General features: G+C 40.6%; 5 protein-coding genes across 5 annotated transcripts; 2 read left to right on the forward strand and 3 right to left on the reverse strand.

Moving 5' to 3' along the window:
• Positions 1-33: 33 nt before the first annotated feature.
• On the reverse strand, positions 34-590 carry PAS_chr1-1_0185 (Hypothetical protein; the record flags this gene model as incomplete). Its single annotated transcript, XM_002489787.1, has 2 exons — positions 34-519; positions 582-590. 2 exons carry the CDS (start codon positions 588-590, stop codon positions 34-36), a joined length of 495 nt encoding a protein of 164 aa, XP_002489832.1.
• Positions 591-1,636: 1,046 nt separating this feature from the next.
• PAS_chr1-1_0186 (Putative GTPase involved in 60S ribosomal subunit biogenesis) lies at positions 1,637-3,640 on the forward strand (the record flags this gene model as incomplete). Its single annotated transcript, XM_002489788.1, has 1 exon — positions 1,637-3,640. One exon carries the CDS (start codon positions 1,637-1,639, stop codon positions 3,638-3,640), a length of 2,004 nt encoding a protein of 667 aa, XP_002489833.1.
• Positions 3,641-4,147: 507 nt separating this feature from the next.
• On the forward strand, positions 4,148-4,969 carry PAS_chr1-1_0481 (uncharacterized protein; the record flags this gene model as incomplete). The annotated part of the gene is made up of 1 exon (XM_002489789.1): positions 4,148-4,969. One exon carries the CDS (start codon positions 4,148-4,150, stop codon positions 4,967-4,969), a length of 822 nt encoding a protein of 273 aa, XP_002489834.1.
• On the reverse strand, positions 4,970-19,822 carry PAS_chr1-1_0187 (Huge dynein-related AAA-type ATPase (midasin), forms extended pre-60S particle with the Rix1 complex; the record flags this gene model as incomplete). Its single annotated transcript, XM_002489790.1, has 1 exon — positions 4,970-19,822. One exon carries the CDS (start codon positions 19,820-19,822, stop codon positions 4,970-4,972), a length of 14,853 nt encoding a protein of 4,950 aa, XP_002489835.1.
• An 845-nt stretch (positions 19,823-20,667) lies between these two features.
• Positions 20,668-21,165, reverse strand: PAS_chr1-1_0189 (60S ribosomal protein L12; the record flags this gene model as incomplete). The annotated part of the gene is made up of 1 exon (XM_002489791.1): positions 20,668-21,165. One exon carries the CDS (start codon positions 21,163-21,165, stop codon positions 20,668-20,670), a length of 498 nt encoding a protein of 165 aa, XP_002489836.1.
• Between the last annotated feature and the right edge of the window lie 138 nt (positions 21,166-21,303).

Here is a 21,303-nt window from a genome sequence, read left to right on the forward strand (position 1 = left end):
CAAGCATTAGAACTGGTTAATATGACTTTGAGTTTATCTTATTGTGGTAGCACTCTTTACAACTTGACCAAAGTTACAGAAGCTGTTGACACAGAGGGATCCAATACATTCACAGGAGAGATTGCCTAAGCATGGGATATATTGGACCAAACAGCTTTTACTGTTCTCTGCGATGTTTTGTTCGTTGTAGCCCTTGAATCCTTGACGTTGCTGATATCTATAGTCCCTAATAATTTGGGATCTGGTTCTCTGTGGTTCGTCACTAGAGGAAGAGGAGGTGTCACTCATGTTATCCGTTTTTGAACGGTCTGCTGTTTTATTGGAAGGAGAATAGATGGGGGCATCGGTAACTGTGGGCTGTGAGTTGATGGTGCTAACTTCCTGCGTTCGATCTGCCGAATTAGTCCCACTACTTGAATCATCCCTGTCTTGTATGTTTCGTGAATTATTCGAAAAGTTGGACTCTGCGTCGGTGTAATGAGTAGTTTGAAGTGATTGAGCGTCCGATATAGCTTTAGGCTGGAAAGAAGGTTAGTATGGAGTTGGGTGGGAAAAATGTTGACAAGCTTTCAAAAACTTACCATAGTCATTTTAGAGTCAATTTTGTCCTTTGGTATCACTTTGGGACTTTGAAGAGTCTTTGATAGCAAGGAGCACGGTTTAGGTACCGAGTTACGGATGGAAAGGAGGGAAAAACTTGGGATACAAAAGGTACATCACATCACGTGATGGGATCTCGATCAAGGGCCAAACTTTCATTGGTTTTCGATCTAAGAATAACACTACCGAGTTATTTTGTCGCAGGGATGTACGAGGGAAGAATGAGATGTTTCACCACGGCGATTTAGTCTGTTTTTGGCGAGATTTTTCATTGAAACCGATCTGAAGTTCCAAGAACTACAAAACCGTTAAACCTTAATGAGAGTTCACGTGACTTCAAGATTTCTTTTTCGAGGTATGAATTTGGTCTATTTTTAATTAATCCGGGCCAAAAAGGGTGAATGTGTCAAGAGTGAGTATGGGGACCTGTTACGGCTGGATATGTGAATTTTTTTGGGAAAGTCGACGAGTAATGCTGCTTAAATGATTTGGAGAATGGACTACTTTTAATTGACGGCATGGATTAGTTTGAAACATTCTCCTGCGTTTGGAGTGAACTGGAAGGCTATTTTTGTATCAGAGAATTAGGGAAGACTGCGATCGTCTTAGAGTACTTGATTCAGTGGGTTATCTTGGCGAATGCAGTTTACAGGGTAGTGTCATTCTTAGACATCATTTCGGGCTGCCTATTTCCAATTTTGACTAACCCTACCAGCACAGCATCTTTTTCTTTTCATCAACGATCCTGCAAGACACTAACACCCTGCATGGCCCCGATGCAGATAAACAGCCCTCGCTTTTGATGCTCCTTTATTCAGTAATTTGATGCCTTGTGGCCATGTTCCAAGGCTGTCTCGGTAACCAGAAATGACAAATCTATCCAACTCTGCCCTTCGTAGTGGAGGGTTCAGGTTCACACTGAGCCAAGAGGAATCGCAATCAAAAGTTGCTGGATGTACGTTCGAGAAAATTTTCTACCATCGATAAAAAAAATAATCTTAACGCAACTCTAGTTTCCTTAGTAATTGCCACCACAATGCCCCCAGAAAAGAACGCTCCCAAGAAGTGGAAGCCTCCTAAGGGTCCAAAACCCGTCCATCACAAGAACAAGAACATTGTTGGACTGGGAAAAACAATTGCCAGTGTCCGTGCCAAGGAAAATCAGGTCCAGTACCTTCCTGATGGAGATATCAGATTTACTACCGACAAGCGGGAGGCCGACTGGGTCAAGCTGAGATCCGTGACTCATGAGAATGCTCTGGAAGACTTTTTGAACACTGCTGAACTGGCAGACACAGACTTCACTGCAGAGAAAAGATCTACGGTGAAGATCATCAAGGTTGACAACAGGCAGAATCCGTACCTTCTTTCTAAGGAGGAGGAAAGGAAGAAGCACGATCTGCAAAAAGAACACGAAGTTGATCTGATTATCCCAAGGAGACCTGCTTGGGACACTTCAATGACTAAGTTTCAATTAGAGAGACAGGAAAAAGAGGCCTTTTTGAAATGGAGAAGACAGCTAGCTGCTTTGCAAGAGAATAAGGACTTGCTATTGACTCCGTTTGAAAGAAACTTGGAAGTTTGGAAACAATTGTGGAGAGTTATTGAGAGGTCAGATCTAGTGGTTCAGATTGTAGACGCCCGAAACCCTCTTTTGTTTAGGTCAAAGGATTTGGAGAAAAGTGTCAAAGAGTTAGATCCTAGAAAAGAAAATCTTCTTCTAGTTAACAAAGCAGATTTGTTAACAAAAGCCCAAAGAGTCAAATGGGCAGAGTATTTTATAAAGAATAATATTAGATATACTTTCTTCAGTGCTGCTAAGGCTAATGAGCTGCTTTTGGCGGAAGCTAATGAAGAAAATGCAGAGGAAGATAGCTCATCTGACCACGATTCTGAGGACGAATTTGAAGATACAGACGAAGAATCTATTGCAGATTCTGAAGAGGAAACGGATAAGGAAAATAGTCTCCCATCATCAAGCCATGTCGATAGCAACGAACATGAAAATGAGACAACGGATGACGGTGAGGATGAAGATGAACACACAAGAATCATAACCATTAATGAGTTAGAAGATCTCCTGCTTCGTGCAGCCCCAGGTCCACTTACCGAACCCCTTGAAGGTCAAACACAACGTTTACAAATTGGTCTCGTAGGATATCCTAATGTTGGTAAGTCCTCCACTATCAACGCTCTGGTGGGATCTAAAAAAGTTTCAGTTTCTTCCACCCCTGGTAAGACTAAGCACTTTCAAACAATTCTACTTTCCGACTCTGTGATTTTATGTGATTGTCCAGGTTTGGTTTTCCCTAACTTTGCATACACCAATGGTGAGCTGGTTTGTAATGGTGTTTTGCCAATCGACCAGCTAAGAGAACACACTGGTCCAGTTGAGTTGGTATGTCAACGTATTCCGAAATTCTTCTTGGAGGCCGTCTATGGTATTGCCATTCCAACTAAACCAGTTGAAGAAGGTGGTTTAGGTTATCCCTCTCCTCAAGAGTTGCTAAACGCTTATGCTAGAGCTAGAGGATACATGACTCAAGGTTTTGGAGCTGCTGACGAATCAAGAGCTTCCCGTTACATCTTAAAAGATTATGTGAGCGGTAAACTGCTGTATGTTCGCCCTCCTCCCAATGATGACAACACTCCAATCACCATAGAACAAGGCAAAGATTTCAATAAGGAATTGTACACTGTTGATCACCTTCCAGAGTCCAGAAGACAACAGTTACTACAAGCTGCTAAAGAAAAGCATATAGACATTTTAGACTTACAGAGCGACCTTTCCAAGTTAACATTTTCGGGTCACGTTGGTTCTTCATCATCCAAGGGAGCAGCTTACACTGGTACCAACTATGGTGGTAAGCAGGCCGCTTTATTCAGCGCAAGTGAAGAGCTTGATAAAGAGTTTTTCAAGATGAGTTCGGGAAAAGGGATTGTCTCCAACCCTTTCCACAAACTTGGCGCTCCATCCGCAGGTAAGAAGCATAATAAGAAGAACAAGAAGAAGAATGTGAAGAATACTGAAATGTATTAGATGGTAAGTCGGGCTACATAATGTATATTATATTTAATTTGGATGTTTATCGTGCATTACTCAATATGCTCTTGGTATAAATGCTTAGCGTTTTCCTTCACTTTCTTCTCTCTTCAAGACACTAGAAGACTTGAGTAGCCACAAAACTTTGAATGTGGATCTGAAGTTGGTGGGTAGTTCTTACCCACGGGTGTCGAGATTGATATCGCCGCCTTCGCTAACCCCGGTAACAATCAATGTATCGTTGTTGATAGTAGGTAGGCACACATTCTGGGCAACGGTCAGCACAATTTGTATTCGCTGAGACCGTGCTCCTGTAGAAGTGTTTGTTTCATACTTTCTGTGTGTTGATAGGATGTCGTTCTGTAGTATTATCGTAGCCTGTTCAGTGTATTTTTTGTTACCAGTCTTGTCATCTCATCACCTCCATCGACTTGACAGATTTCGCTACATGGCAAATCTCAAGTATCTACTCAACCTTGCTCCTTCATCGCCTGGAAAGTTACCATGAACTTTGATAAGCTGCTGAATAATATCAGTGACCAGCTCAGCATTGTATCAAACGGTTCACTCAAAACTGCATCTAGCGACCCCCAAAACGACGACCTAAATACTTTGGCAGAGCAACACCAGTTCCAGGTTGAAGATGGTGATTCGGAAACGTTTGTCAAGCTACTCTACTTGAATTCTTTGGCGAGTGACTGCTTATATGTCAGAAAGCAACTAATACAGAACAACTATCAGTCATCTAGCCCCACCAAAGCAAAATTGCACAACGTTAGTCAACGAATAGACCAAGATATCTTTATCAACACGCTGAAGCTGGAAGATTCCAAGACCAAATTTGATGAGGAGCAGGAACGACTCAAATCCCGAAGGCAATCTCAACTTGACAAGCATGCGGAATCACACCTTGAGGATATCGGGCAAGCATCATCAGGCGATGACTTTGAAGCATTGAGAAAGCGATTGTTGTCCACAAATGCTCCGTCTAAACTTGACGAGGCCAGATCCTTGGAAGAGCAAAATGTTTACCACGAGTCCATCCATCAAGACATTATATTTGACATTTCCAGCTTAACATCCCAGCTTAAAGAGTCCGCACTTTCTCTCCAAGGGAAACTCAAGGAAGATGCATCCATTCTCAAGGAAGCTAGTGAACAGCTAGAAAAGAACCAGTGGTCCTTGACGAATGTCGGTAAACTTTTGGGCAAGTACCATAAAGAAGGTAAACTAGGCTTTTGGTTCTACGTGAGAGTAAGTTTCTTCGTATTATTAACATTTGTACTTCTACTACTATTCGTGTTTGTTTTACCAGGAAGAAGGTGATCACATACCAGCAATTTCACTGAAGAATTGTCTCAAAATCAGTGATAGCATCTCTGGCAACTCATTGATGTTGTGTACAACAACATAGAACTCAAATGGGAAGGTATCAAGGTATCTTTCGACCTTTAACTGCATGTTTCCATTCGCATCAGGAACGTATTGAACTTGGCTCATATCCAGAATAGATTCGTTAGAATTAATTCCATCAATAACTACAAATACCAACATAATTTTGTCCTCACGAGCCCTACGCACCAATCTTTGAACTGTAGCATGATCTTCACACACACCATCACTCAGAATAATTTGTAGTTGCCACAAGTCATCGGCATCAGCCTTGACTTCGTTAAACAATTTCAAAGTCTGAGAGCACATCTTTTGGATATCCGTTTTCGTTTGTTGGAAATCGAACCATTGGAATACATGAGCGCCTGACTCGGGGGTAAATGGCCGATTAAATGGATGAACAACCTTAGTATCTTCCCCAAACCTCACTACTGAGAGACTTCCGGACTCTAGCTGCGTCAAGGCCTTTGCCACAAGCGCTATACTATGGAAGGCAAGCTCCACAGATTTAGATTCCGACATTGATTTCGAATCATCTACGGCTATCATAATCTGGTGTTGACGCTTGCTTGGCTTAGTTCTTCTTAACCATATTTTGTCCTTTCGGAATTGTGATGCAATGTAAGGGATGATTCTCTTCATGTTAAGTCTCTTACCAGTCTTGTAGTCACCTCTAAGCTTGGTTGCTACCGTGGGTTCAAGAATGAGACGGAGTTGTTCACACAAGTTAGCGGCAAGATCTTGAGTAGCTAAATCACTATGTCTCCATAAGTCACGAGCCTCATCCAAAGTTCTGGGTGCAGCGTCATCCTCATTGGCCATATCTAAAACATTCAACTCTTCAATTTCATTCTTATCTGCCTCATCTTCTGTCTCGTTGTCGCTGAATTCCATAAGTTCGCCTAGTTCAAAATCGTTGATCTTTCTTTCTCCAATCGTAGCCTTTCTGTTGTCGCCTTCCATATCTTGGTTGCCATCTGCAGCATGGTCATCAATGTCCTCAGCAGAAGCAGTGTCATTCTCTTTGTCTGGATTCTGTTCTTGCTCAGTATCAAGGTTTTCGGTCATAGTCTCTTCGTCGTCTATAGCCATATTGTCATCAATAGTTTGAATCTGGTCTTTATCAGCAGCACCAAGTGCTTGTGTTTCCAGCTCGGTGTTTTCTCCATTCAAATGTTGATATTCGTCAGGTTGATTATGGGTATTCTGTTCAGTAGAATCATCTACGTCATTTGCCTCCTTGATCTCCTGTCTACGACGATGGTACTCTTTCAACGAATCTCCTAACTGTTTCAACGATTCCTTGGCCTCGTTGGAGGAAGGGTCTTGCGTGTTATCTGCATTCTCTTCAATTTCATCCTGAGCTTGAGTCTCTGCAGCACCACCCGAAGCGCCCATATCATCTCGTTCTTCACTAGCAGCCGCTTCGGCTCCTTCACTAGATATACCAGCTTCCTGTTTAACAGCCGCATCATCATCAATATTATCTTGCTGACCACCTTCCTCATCCACCCCATCTAGACCTTCTACTGCTTCTTCCTCTTTGGCTGGATCGTTTGTTTCTTCTTGTTCTTCCTCATCCTTGATTGGATTAAGTTCAGTTTCAGAATCCAGCGCAGGGTCTTCGTCAATGTTTTGGTTTTTATCTTCACCCATGTTTTCATCTCCTTCTTCCTGAGCCTCTTCTTCTGCTTTCTCTTCGCTCATGGATGGAGCCTCTACTTCATCATTTCCTTCATCTTCAGATCCGTTTTCTTCGTCGTCTTCTTCTTCTTCTTCTTCTTCTTCTTCCTCATCTCCATCTTTATGGTTATTCTCCTCCAACTCTACATCCATATTCATGGGATCATCAAATGCATCGTCTGGTTGACTTTCATTATCATTCTCTGTATCGTCTTTATCGTCTTCTCCTTCCAGTTGAAGGTCATCTGGAAGTTCAAGTGTTTCCACATCGGGAACAAAGTCATCAAGCTTCTCGCCGTCGTCGTTTTTGACTTCGTCTTCTTGTTCACCCACGTCTTCTTCTTCTTCTTCTTCTTGTTCTTCCCCTTCATTCTGAGCGTTGTCCTCCTGCTCGTCTTTATCTTCAAGACTATCATTCTCATCTTGCTTGTTAGGATTCTCACGGTTTTGATTGTCCTTAGTATCCTCTTCCATAGCCTCCATGTTATCATCGTCGTTTTTGGAGTTATCTGGCATCTTGTCACTGTCTTTTTCTTTTGAGTCTTCTTGGGCTTCATCCTCCCACATCTTTTCATCCACAGCATTGGGATCTAAATCGTCGATGTCATCGAGTTCTTCATCCATTTCTTTGTCCTCATCATCCTCTGAATTTTCGTTATCCTCATCATCGTTATCCTTTTCTTTGGATTCTTCAAGATCTCCTGCCATATCCCCCTCGATATCGACAGCATCGTCCTCTTTGTCCTCAGCTTCATCGTCATTGTTGTCATCCTTCTCCTTATTGGCTTCTTGAGCCTGCTCGGAAAAGTCTTCATCATCATCAATATCCTTAGAATTAGTTGCTCCATCTCCATCACCAAGACCTGTACCATCTTGCATGTTACCTGGATCGTTTGTTTGATCCGGTGATTGAGGTGAACAGAAACCTTCTTTGGTCAAAGTGTAGACACAATTTGTTAGAATAAACAATGCATGCGAGTTCTTGACATATAGCTCTTGTTGCTTGTTTAATAGAGTCAAAATGAGATTGTAATATTGTGTGAGCAACGGACAAATATTGGCATTAAGGGCTGTAGCAAACTTGAAATCGGTAGCTCCTATTGATTGAAGCTTTTCAAATAGTAATCGGATTTTACCTAAAATGGCACTAGAATGTAATAGTTTGACTTCCTTGCTCACATTCTGGTATGTAGATTTGAAAGAGCCATCATCATCTTCAACAATAGGAACTTTGTAGAGATCCATAAACTTTTGAAATACAACAATTAAGGACTTTGTGAGGTCTGAAAACAAGTGTTGCAAAGTGTCTAAATCTGTTGTGGTAAAGGAGTCAGATGTGTCAAGTCGAATGTTTTTCTTAGAGGTAATACAGTGTATGACCAGATCAGCGACAAAGGCCAACAATGGATTCTCTCTTTTCCATAATAAGAGTCTCTCATGGAGTTCATCAACTTTCTTGTTAAACAAATTCACAGTTGATATCTCTTCAGTTGTAAGAAGATTCTTATTGTGCAACTGGAATTTCTCAAATTCATTTCCAAACGAACCAAAAACGTCTACTGATTTCAAGCCCGTAAGAGCTGTTGAACTCTGAAGAACAGTCGAAGCAAAATTCAAAATTTTTGGTATCCATTCGAAACAAGACTTGATCGCAGACTTGGAAGCCAAGAAACTTGATGCAGAACATGGACTGGCAGGGTTGATAACATCTAAAGAAGACATGTCTTGAAATTCCTTTTGATATGAACTAATCTCATTCTTTGCGTTCACTAAAGCATTAAGTGAATTACGACTTCTCAGAACATGATACATCAAGTTTTCAACAGCAGCTAAGGCCTTTTGGCCATCACTGACAGGTACCTCTTCGTTCATCTCAGCAACGCTGGCCCTTAACCGGGGGAATAAATCCAGAACTCTAAAGAAGTACCCATCTGTGCCCGCAATTTCAAGTTTTCGGAAGGAGGTAGCATCGGACAGAATTTGATTAACAGAGGCCAACTCCTTGCTGACATTGGGAGTTACATGGAGTTTTAAACCCAGCCGTCTCACTTCTTTTAAAGTATCACTGAGAAGTTTACGTTTTTGAGATTTTAGTTGACCAACAATCTTTTTGTTTTCTTCGGTAGCTTCATTGGGGGTTTGTTTTTTCAGTCTTTCCATCTCCTGTAAAATTTCCTTAGCATATTCATACAATGTGAAACTTCCATATTCATCAGCAGTTTGGATTAGAGATGAGACTCTGTCTAAAACGACGGTTCCCTTCAAAATTTCAGGGCGTCTATTGTAACTTGGGATCTTTAAACATTCTTGTGCTGCTTTCTCAAAAATAACTCGATCAAAAGGTTTCTTGCTGAAGACTGGAGCATTAAGAACGACTTTTGTGTTTGCGGAAAGCCCTGATTCAATGACTCCAGAGACTCCCACAGCTAATAGCTCACGATATTTTTTAACGATTCTGAACAACTTAGCATGAGAATGTCTTGAGGACTGTTGCAAAGCATGGACGTTAACATCTTTAAAGCTTGTCAAAATAATCATTTCTTTGACCTTCTTCTCCAACTCTCTGCGCTTTACGGCAAGTTGATCCCGGATATTAGGTAAAAATTGCTCGTAAAAAGTGACCATGTTATTCAAAGTGCTTGCTAGTTTCGACTGAGGAGCCATCATGTTTGCATGGTTAGCAAAAGCTTCAATCAGTCGAACTCTAAGTTCAAATTCACCTAGGGTGGTCTGACTGAGGAATACATTTAAGGCTGTAACGATACTGAACAAATCGACGTATTCCTCTTTAATTATTGGAAGAATTGTGAGTTCAAAAAGATGAAACCACCACTTTCCAATATTTTTCTCAATCTTCTTGTCCTCATCTTCAAAAATACTTTGCCATGAAGATAGTTCCAGTTTCCTCCAAGAAACGACTAAATTGATAACATCAGCATTATGGGCCTTCAAGCTGATTTTACTGTGAGCATACTTCTCCCACTCTGCAACTGCCACATATATATGCTCAACTTTTTGTAGTAATTGAGCAATTGGGGTCTTCACAGGGAAGCTGAGTAGATCATCGCAAAGTGAGTGAATTTGCTGCAAGACAGCATGCTCTGGCCACTGCTTAAGCAAGGGTAAGATGCTATACTGTAACTTCTGAATGACTGAATCGGCCAACTTTGTTTGAGAAGAAGAGAAACCGAAGTAGAAGTTGTCGAACTGAGCTGGCTTATTGAATTCATTCAAAGAGTTAGAAACCAGAACAGCTAAAGAAGCCAGTTTGGAAGACGAAATATCTCCTGCTGAATGGTTTAACCCAAGATTCAGAAGTTGAGAAATTTTAGAACCTTCACTGATCAGACTATTAAGATCCGACCTTTTGCCTGCAAATCCCTCGATATAGGCAGAGGCTACCTCATAGTATACGTCATCCTTGGAAACGTCTGTGTTGACTTTCTCTTGATAATCCACTACTTCCTCATAGTCAGGAAACATAGTTTTGTATTCTTCTTCTCCGTCAAACTCAGGAGCAGCATATTTGAAAACTCCGTTTGTAAGAGACTCTTCTTCCTTTTTCTTGATATTAAATAGACTCCATCTGTAGTAAAGACCCTGGAAACTCTTGATTAATACGTCGTCTAACGCTTCATCTGCATGAGAAAAATATATCTTCATAAAGAAGACGTATACTGATTCGACATCTGATTCGTTCAAGGGTCGATTCTTCAAATATGAATTAATTGGATCAAAAAAGCTCACAATATCAGTGGCTGAAGATAGTACCGTAGCATCAATCGGAGCGAGAACATCGAGAGGGGCAGAAGGGACTGAAGCATGAACGTTCAGCAGATCAAATCCGAACTTCAAACTGTAAATGTAACCAGCTAGAATATCATTTAAATCTGCGTATCTGGAGTGATTTCTCTGTAATCTATCCAAAAACTGAGAGGCATTTCTTTGAAACATATCAACCTTCTTTGAAAAAAGCTCCATTGAGTCTTCTAAAGACTGTACCAACCTTTGAACTGGATGAGTAGCAGCAGAAGAGTCAACAAATGAGTTCCAATCCTCAAATAAAGCGTCGATAGAGCATTTGGGTCGGTAAACTTGAGGCTTTGAGGGAACCAATGATGACTCAATGCTGACTCTATTTTTTTCTGAGAACGCATTCACATCAAAGCCTGAGACATGGGCTGCCGTGTCAAGGGACTCGCAAATAGAGGATACCAATTTCAGCTGTTCATGGTACAGATCATATATGACATGATCAGTAATCGCAGGATCATGAGGGCTGCTTGGAACATATAGTTGAATGGTTCCAAGAGCAAATGATACAAAAGCTTTACCAAGACTTCCAGAATCTAAAGTGGAATTCAGTGCAATTAAAACTGGATGAATAAACTCTGTAAACACTTGAGCTTCCTGGTGTTCAAAGCCTGAATAAATCTGTGCCACTTTTGAAATATCGTCTTCTGACAAACTGGGCGCTGTACTAATAGATTGAACAAACTGGTATTCACTGGAATTCTTACTCGTATGCGATAATATGATGGAAAAGGTCCATTTTCGCAAAAGTGAAGCAACGACAGAGAACTTGTGTTCCAAAATGCTAGGCGATTGTTTGATCAATGATTGTGTCAGTAATGAGAAGTCAACCAAATTCTGCGCAACATCTTTTCCTTCAGTTTCAGTAAGGGTGAAAGAACAAGTTAGTATTTCTCTGAAAAGTTCATCAGTGAACAATTTGGATACATGAGACTTTGCTCCAGTTTCATCAGTCCACAAAAAGTGGAACAGTCTGGGGAAAGGTTTCAGATCATCTTCAGATAAAGCTTTGAATAGCAACTCGGTAGACATGTTTGCTTCATGGGCAATTCTGAAAAATTCCGGGCCAGCATCATCCTTAGTTACTGGCAACTTTGACATTGCAAGTAGAGATTGGAACAACGATCTGTAAGTATGTTTCCTCTTGTTAATAAACCCACTAGATACTTCTTGAAATTTTTCTATTCCCTCAGTTAGCTTCTTCTGCATTTCATCGAAATCTTCGGATTCAATATCAAGATTAAAAGAATCAGAATGCAGCTCAATCAACAGTAACCTTAACTGTTGAACCATATTAGCATTCTCCGAAAACTGTTCTTGGGCAATGCTGTCAAAATCCTTTGACAGCTTGCACACAGCTTCATAGCTGCTCCAAGACACTTCAGAAGACGGATAAGTGGTCCGGAAACTCTCCCATATCTTTTCAATTGAAAATCCTCTAGTCAAAGCCAATGACGAGTTGAATTCATTCAAATCTGACGTTGAATCTTTAGCTAAAGAGGAAACAACTGGATTACCGGAACATTTTTGAAACCAAGAAGTTACCAATTGCTGGAAAACTCTGATTTTGGCTTCATCTTGTTTCTGTACCAATTCATACAACTGGATCCAGATAACCTGTAGTTCAAAAATGTCGGTATAAAAATCACTGGTCGAAAACAACGAAGAAGCTGCTTCAATGAAAGAATTGGTAAGGAAAATCTGTATATCTTTTAAAAATTTGAAAATGTTGATTGGTGGTGCATTCCTGACTTCACGTCCATTATTGACAGCAGCTGATCTCTCAAGATAGTTCAAGTCATTCAGTTTCTTCGTGATAGATCTGGAGACCAATGTTGATAGTGTTCTTTCAGCTTGTACCAAAAAACTTCCAACCACGTAAATAAGGTTGGCTTCAACAGAATCAACGTAAGGATATATCCGACTGATGGAGTCCAGTAAAAAAGGATTCACTGTGGGATTCAAGTATTGAGTCTTCTGATAATCAATAGCATCCTTGTCGTTCAAAGCAGGCACAATTGCTGAATCGTAGATTTTGAAAACATTACCCATCAACCCAAGCAATTTGAATTGACTCAAGTAATCTGAAATCTTGTTACAGTTGGCTTTTACATTCCTGGAAAACCACAGACTACTACATATGGTGTCTGAAAGTTTCTCAAAAGAATGAGTAGTTGCTAGCTGCAACAGTGAAAAGGCAACAGCTGGTGAAATAAGTTGGTGGCTAGACTGAATAATAAAATCAACTAGTCTGGCGAAATTCATGCTTTCAGAGTTCAATAAGTTCACAAACTTAGAGATAGGAACTGAATTTGCCTTAGAAATCTCCAAGTGCGCAATTTCCTGTTCCAAAGTCTGGGCTTGGTTGTACTCTTTAGAATATTCGTCACCAAGCAATGTTCTATCATACTTGGAAGCACGAACTTCAAGTGATGGTAAGAAAATCTCAATACACCTGTTTCTCATAGCTCTAGATAGTTCACCATATTTTGGATTAGTTGTAATGAACAAACGGAAGTTCTTATGAGGAACGATAATTCTTGGTTCCCCGTTTACAGAACTACTTTCGTTGACCACTAAAACACCATTAGGTTCCAATAATGAGTTGAGCCTGTCCAATACCGAGGCATTACATAGATTAGCATTGTCTAAAATCAGCCAATCACCCTGCTCAACTGCCTTAACCAACAGACCATCAAACCATTCAAACTTAACAGTCTTGGTGTCTTGAATCTTTTTTTCAAATAATATACATTCCTGAATCAGTTCATCGAATTCAGGAGATGCAATGACAGCAGCCACAGTACTCAGGTCTTGAACAAAAACATTGAAATTATCAGTGTTTACGGTATTTGACGAGATCGCTTGAAGGAGGGACAAGATATTTGAAGCCACACTAGTCGAAACCGACCTGTCTTTTAGGGAAACAGCAACAAGATCAAGAAGTAATGAATTGATGCTGTTGCAAATCGAAGAAACACCACGCATCAGATCCACTTGCTCATATCCTCCTAAGATATCCATGCTATCAATATCACTATTCATTGAAAATTGGTGGACATTGGATCCAATAAGACCTGCTGCATATTGAATAACAGCTGATTTACCTGAATCAGTGGCTCCGGTAAGGATCACTGGCCAGGCATGATTAATACAAATCAACAATGATTCCAAAATAGGATAATTGCACTGCAAAGAGTATAGTTTCTGGTTTGGAACAGAATGTATCAGATCCCTTCTTCTGGAGACAATTCTACCACTTTCGACAAAAGTTTTGGACAATGCAAAAAAAGAAGGTCTCTTTGGCTTTTCGCCAAAGACAGAAGTAAAGAGCTTCTTAACTTGAGTCCTGTCTTTTTCGTTTCTAAACCTTTGTCCGATGACTATATCCAAATAGTCTCCAGGGGTCACAGTTGTTGAAACAGTAGGCTCGCTGTATAGCTGCAACCAACGCAATGTATCACGTAAATTGAATTCCCATGGACCACCTTCGGAACCCCATGTTCTGTTCAACACAATCTCAGACTCCAAAGATGAGATAAACTTGATAAGTTTAGCACTGATCTCGGGATCAATCTTTGGGTAAAGATGCTGAGAAATAAGGTTTAAGTCTTGCTCTGAGAGCATTTCAACATAAACAACGGTAAAACGATTAATGAAAGATTTTGGAAGACCTTTTCTACCACCTCCCTGGTACTGAGGATTTTGAGCTGCAAAGACCACAAAGTTTGGGTGGCATGGAAAAGTCTTGTCCAATTCAGGAATGTATGCTTCGCCTCGATGATCTAGACAGGCATTTAAACCTTCTAGTACCGATTGAGAGGCTAGATTCATTTCATCTAACAATACCCATTCCCCCTTTTTCATAGCTCTCAAGAATGGAGCATCTCTCCATACAAACTCACCCGTTTGTCCGCCTTCAGCAGGAGCATCCGAGCCAAACAAATCTAACAAATCCGTTTGTTCTGATAAATTTATACGAGTGAGTAAATTTCCAGTAACCTTTGCAAGCGCAGTCACCAGACTCGTCTTACCAACACCAGGGCTTCCTTCCAAAAGAATAGGCTTATGAACTTGAAGTGCCCTTGTCACTCTCATTGCATTCTTAGCAGTGGTTGGAGCCTTTAGGTTAAAAGAGACTGACTCTTGCGTTAAAGGTACACGAGGCAAATAAAATTGTCCAAACTTGACCCGATCCTCTAATAATTCTACCGAAACTTCTTCTTCGTAGTAAGGCAAAAGGTTCATCCCTGAAAGCTCAGATATAGTTTTCACAAAAGATAACTTCATTTTAGCTAAACTATCAGGGTTTTCTGAGAACGATGCAGTGTTGTTGGTACCGAGGGCATCAATAAAAGTCAAACAGCACCCGTGAATCAAAGCTGCTTCTGGGGAGACGTTACGCTTCCTGACTGTGGTATTAATAAAATTAACCCAAGCCAAAATATCACGTAATGAGATGACTCCGTTTGTCCTGTTACCATTACCCACTTTCAAGGCATAATATTCGGAAAACTTAACTATTGCTTCCACGTATTGAGAAGCTTCTTCGATCAACTTTGAAGCAACGATTCGATGAACGTCTTCCAAATCATCCATGGAAGGAACAAATATCTCAGTGAAACGGTTTCTTAAAGCTGGAGATAGCTCCTTCTTTCCATAATCTCCACCTGGATTCATAGTAGCTAAGAACTCAAATCCTTTGTCAGCTTGAATGAAAGAGTTTTCAGCACCTTTCTCTGCAAGAAGAAGGGTCTTTTCAGGTTCCAACACTGAGTTCAATCTTTCCAGAACAGAATCATCGGCCAAGGATATTTCATCCAATAGGAAAAACTCTCCGTTTTTCATAGCTTGAACTAAAGGACCATCAGTCCACTCAAAGAGAATATTCAAAGAAGCTCTCTGAGCCTCGACGGATTTAATTCGTTCTTCGGAAATGCCTTCAAATTTGTTTATAGAATCAAAAATATCCAAAAGATCTTGCAGTGTTGCAGACTCGTGATAAGAGATACCAGCTTCGTTGAACAAATCAGTTATGTTTTTTGAAACTTTTGTTTGCAGTTCTGATCTGTTACGAATTGGACGTTGGGCACCCAGCAAATCTCCTGTTTCAGTATTTTGGTGGGCATTGACAATAATTAATTCTTTTCTCAAAAGTTCTGCCAACAACTGGCAGATAGAAGTCTTACCACATCCAGTCTCTCCAACAAGAAGTATGGGTTCATGATTCTTAAGTGCTGTGGACACTAGAACTGCAAGTCGACGCATAGCCTTGGTCCAAACAATAGGTGTTTCCATTTGTAGTATCTTCGGATTCTCTAATTCTTTATAATACTGATCCATATCAAGTCTTACCTTCATCACAGTTTCCAAAGTTTCTTTCACCACAAGTTTTTCTTCCTGCCTTCTAACTCTTTCCGCCAGCAGCATATATCCATTAGCCGCAAGCTGCTCGTAACCTATAGCCTCTCTTTCAGCCCATCTAAATAGATCACGCAAAGTGGCAAAAGAGTTTTTCTGTTCAAACAATCTGGTCGACTGTCTCTGCAGAGAAAGCTGCTGATATACTTGCACAATTTTGGTGGCATACGATGGGGCAATCTGGCAACGTTCCTTTAGAATAATTTCCAATTCGTCTTGTGGGATATCATCATAATGAAGCTCCAAAAATCTGTTTCTGAAAGCCCTAGAAAGCACTTTTCGGCCACCGTAAATACCTGGTGGATTTTGTGTAGCAAAAAGCATGAAATCAGGATGCGGTGTTACAAATTCTTGAGTCTCAGGAATAAAAAGTTCTCTGTTATCATCCAAAAGTCGATTTAAAGCCTCCAACACATCAGTAGGCGCCAGGTTCAGCTCATCCAAAACGATCCAATAACCCTTTCTCAAAGCTTCAACTAGAACACCCTCTTTGAAGGCCAATTTTCCATTGTCATCAGAGACATAACTTCCTAAGTACTCCTGCAGATCCGTATGCTCGTGGTTATTAATACGGACAAATTTGTGGCCTGTTATGTTCGCCAAGTATTTAATCATGGATGTCTTACCACTGGATGTTGGACCTTGGATTAAAACAGGAAATCTTCTGATGCTTGTAGCACGAACAAGATTTAGCATGTTCTTTTCAACGAAGGGTGTAATGATATAATGAGGCTGTGGTCGTACCTCTCCTGGTCCATGCTTCATCCAGTAATGTCTGAACTGCACATACTCATCAGGATTATTTACATCTGAGGGATTGGGAGGGCACTGAGTGATCAATTTTCTGAAATTTTTAACTCGACTGATAGTGTACTTTATCACCAACGGACGTAATATTTTTTCTGAATCAGCGTCTAAAAGAGTCAAGAATGACATGCAGAAGGCTTCGTATAGCGACCGCCTTAATCCGTAAATGGAAACTATATCTGTCACATAGATAAGGGATCTCGTCAGAGTACGGATACTAAAGTGGGGCTTCTGGTTTGCACCATCAACGAGTTTGTTGTCCTCAGCCAACTTCTTAGCTTCTAAATAGAATTGCGCAATATCGTTTCCAACCCATTCGTCAGCCAACGAGTACTTACCCACATACTTGTCAATGATCATCAGCAAATCAGAAATATCTGAGTCAGGGGAATGTACCCACAATTCGGTCCACCTTGAGCGGAAATTTGCAGGAAGGTTCTTCTTACCAACATCATTACCTGGATTCATGTTTCCGAACAACCTAAAGTCAGGATGAGCTTTGATAGGAGTGATGGATCCCTTTTCAGCTAAAACAATATTCCTATCATCAGTTTGAGTAGAGAGTAAATCAGAAATACATTCCAGGGTCTCTGGAGAGGCCAAATTGATTTCATCCAAAAGTAGCCAATACCCGTTACGTACAGCCTTCACTAAAGTCCCTTCGATAAATTGAAAAACAAATGAATTCTCCGTTTGGTTACTTGTTTTTTCGAACTCTGAAACTTGTTCCAGAAAAAGATTCCATTTGTCCATCAATTGTCTTGATTCAGTCGAATTAAGCTTTCTCTTCTTAGTAGGACCTGATTCATCATCGCTTGAGGTATTCTCGTCAAAGAGACTCTTAGCCATTTTGTGAGCCTCTTTCCATAACTTGAAAACGTTTTTCCATTGGCTCTTGTTAAAACATTTGGCTAGAAGCTTCAAAAAACGGGCATTCTTTTTGACGGAGAATGATGCATAAAACAACTCTTCGAAAGTTTCCTGGATGGGAATTGCAAGTAACTTAGTATTGACTGGTTTATAACCACCTAATAGGTCACCTACTTCAGTTTGTTGTGAGACATTGATAGCCACTATTTTCTTGTTGAGCTGTTTGGCAATATGCTGAACGACAGTGGTTTTACCAGTACCTGTTTCACCAACTAGCAAAACGGGTTCTGCCATAGAAACGGCAACAGATATTTGCTCCATTAATCTTAATGCATGATTGGTTTTGGCAAAGCTGGAACTGCCTGAGTTATTATTTTTGTACATGGAAATTGTTTTGGTCTTGGACAAGTGTGCTCTTCCAATTTTTAGACTATCACCCAAGTCCTGATAAACTGGTACATACTTGGATAATAGCAGCGTAATTTTAGAAGATGGTATATTGAGGCAAAGCCCAATCTCCGAAATAATATATTCCAGAGCTGGTAGCTCCGGTATAGAGCTGCAGAAACAGTCCACAGCTTCTTGGAATATGGAGTCATAAACGTCATCAGCTATAAGATCATCAGAGCTGGTAATTCCGGCCAAGGCCAATAATCTTTCTGTGCGGGAACATAATTTGACCAAGTCTGTCAATGAGAGGATTCGTAGCTGATGACCTTTGTTCATGGTGATAAACCCTCTGGTAGAAAATATTTCAGTGCACCTTAGGAAGCAGTTAATAATTTGAGGGAGGAATCTGTTTACTGTTGGGAACTTGTGGGTTAAAATGGACGACAAATCTTCTGTCTCTAACTGTGGGAGTAAAACTATCTTCCATAACCTCATTCCAATAATATCAGGAATTATGGATGAGTTGGCTGGTTGCCTAATAGTTGAAATGATTTGGAACCCAGTAGTTGCTGTAATTACTTCACCTCTGGAAGGGATAGTGAGCTCTTTCTTTTCCAGCAAACTTAAGAGGATCGAAAGAACTTCGGTGGGAGCTTTGTCAATATCTTCTACCAGGATCCACTTTCCTTGCTTAACAGCGGTGGTCAAAATACCGTCTTTCCAAACAAAACTTCCAGGTGTTGTTCCTGAAGTATACGTACCCAGAAGCATCTTGGAATCAGTCTGTTCGTTGAGATGCACCTTGATGATATCTTTTGAGGTGTCCATGTTTAATTGCTTAGCCAATTCATTAACTAGAAAGGATTTTCCTGAGCCTGGTTTCCCTACGATCATGAATGGGGAACCTTGCTGAACATTAATAGCCATGTTCTTCAAAGCTGTCAAACTTTTCTGGATAGGAACTAAATCCGGAACTTGATTCAGTTTGGAAACGTGGGAATAAGGGATAAGAATTCCTCCAACCGATGTAATATTAGAGCTAAGGTGAGTTTGTTGCACAATAAATGATCCGTCTTTAAACTCAGGTTCGGGTATAGAAGTGAATCTTGAAAGTCTATTAGCTTCCAAGATGCTCAGGAAACGAAATGATACATCGATATCACCTTCCAAAGATCCCTTGGCCTCTTGAACGTTGAATGAAATCATCATTTCATCTACTACCTGCTCAGAAAAGTTTAAGACCGAAGACAGTAGTTGGATCAATAAATATCTGTTCACTTCGTTCGTGGACTGGTTCTCCAAACTCTGATAGAGAATTACAGGATCTATGTGTTTTTTGAATCTGTGTGTATCATGGACCAATAACCTGTGAAAAGCAATCAAAATTGTCTGTAGTTCTTCCTGGGAAATTTGCTGGTTGGAAATAAAATTCAACGGGTTATGTTTGTTAAGGAAGGAATCAATGAGAACAGTCACTCCATCCAGCAGTTGAATCACTCTAGCGGAAGTAGCCAAAACATCTGAACCAGGGATATTTCTTTTTCTGGAAGTTCGAAAAGAGTTTTCCAATTCCTGGTTGGACAATAGTCTTCCAATAATGTCAATGTAAATAGGTTTAAAGCCATATAATAGTGGTAATGTCAGGGCGTCATTTAGTGACAACATGGCCAGCGTATTCAACGTTTGGGGCACGCTCTCATTTTCTAACAAGAATGGAGCCGGAAGTGGTAAATCCAGCTTGTTGAAGTACTCTTTGAACTTGTTCAATGAGTCTTGTAGGTCTAACCTTATAGGATTATCCATAGTGAAATCTAGAACCAGACAATCAAATGCAAGAGAAAAAATTGTGTAAGAATAAAATGCAGTCTTAGTGGAAATGCTGTGCTTGCTCTGTGGTCTGAATCACTCTATGTTGTAGCGTGATTGATGTTCAAAAGACTCTGTAGCTAGTATACCTGATGAGCCTTAGAAATACAAAAAAAAAATATTATAATGTAGCCCGCGCACGACTTTTGGGTGATGAGCTGAAAAGTTTAACGGATGGCCAGGGTGCTTTAGTTAGAAGCCTGGTTAACCTGTCAGAAGCAGTGACGAACTCATTATAAGGTCTATAACGAATGAAACTGGTATCATGGACCGTGGTCACCATTCATACGTGCTAGAAAACCTCGTGAGCGATGGTAACGCTCACTAGACTTCGTCCTAACCTAAGACTACTTCCTAGCAAAAAGGTGAGAGAAGACACTACAACTTACAACCTACTGGCTTACTACCTAATAGCTGGAGACTTTGATTATTTGTTTGATTTTTTTTCCAATTTTCTGCCTGAACAAAACTTAAATACAATGTCAGCTAACAACCACGACGAGGCCTCATCATACTGACAGCTCCAGAAAGTACCACAATAGTGATACCCCCCTAACGAAACTTCCAGCTAAACAAACTCCGTAATAATCATAAGCTTTTTATCTAGTTTGCTTGTAAAATTGGAACCCAGTACAGAGTAAAAAATGGGACCAGAGTGTTGGCAAACGGGTCAGGTGGAGAAAAAATGGAAAAAAAATGAAAGTCAAATCAAATATCAAAAACCAGCTGGAAGTCAAACCATCTTTCATCAAAACCGTTTAAATATCTCAATTATTACACATTTAGTTTTCTGGGATATCAATCTCACCAGCATCGATAGCCTCGATGACGTCGTGAGGGTTCTTTTGGTCTACACGGCATCCAACAGATTGAGCGGTACCCAAGATCTCCTTGGTGACGGAAGCCAAGTTCTTACCGAAAGACTTGTCTCTCATCTGTCTAGCAATGTCAATGATCTCTTCCAATGGGATGTTACCACTGTGCTTGACGTTCTTCTCCTTCTTTCTGTCTCTTGGGGGCTCCTTCAAAGCAGTAATGACTAAAGAAGAGGCGGATGGAACAACGGAGGCAACAGCTTGACGGTTCTGGATTCTCAATTGGACGGTGACCTTGATACCCTTGAACTTGGTGGTAGCCTTAGCAATGTCTTCACCGATCTTCTTTGGTGACAGACCCAAAGGACCGATCTTTGGGGCCAAAGCGGCAGAAGCACCGATTTCACCACCAACGGCTCTCAGGTAGATAAACTTAACTTCAGATGGGTCGAACTTTGGAGGCATCTTGTTTCTGTGAGGAGTTACTAGGAAAGAAAAAAATGGATGGTGATTTTTTCATTTTCAGAATATTCTTCGCGAGGAAATCGGGGGGAGGTTTTTCTCACGGCACTGAAAAGACAACTACCAGGGAGACTTACTTGT

Source organism: Komagataella phaffii, chromosome 1 (genome assembly GCF_000027005.1).
Source record: "Komagataella phaffii GS115 chromosome 1, complete sequence".
Taxonomy (NCBI): Eukaryota; Fungi; Ascomycota; class Pichiomycetes; order Pichiales; family Pichiaceae; genus Komagataella; species Komagataella phaffii.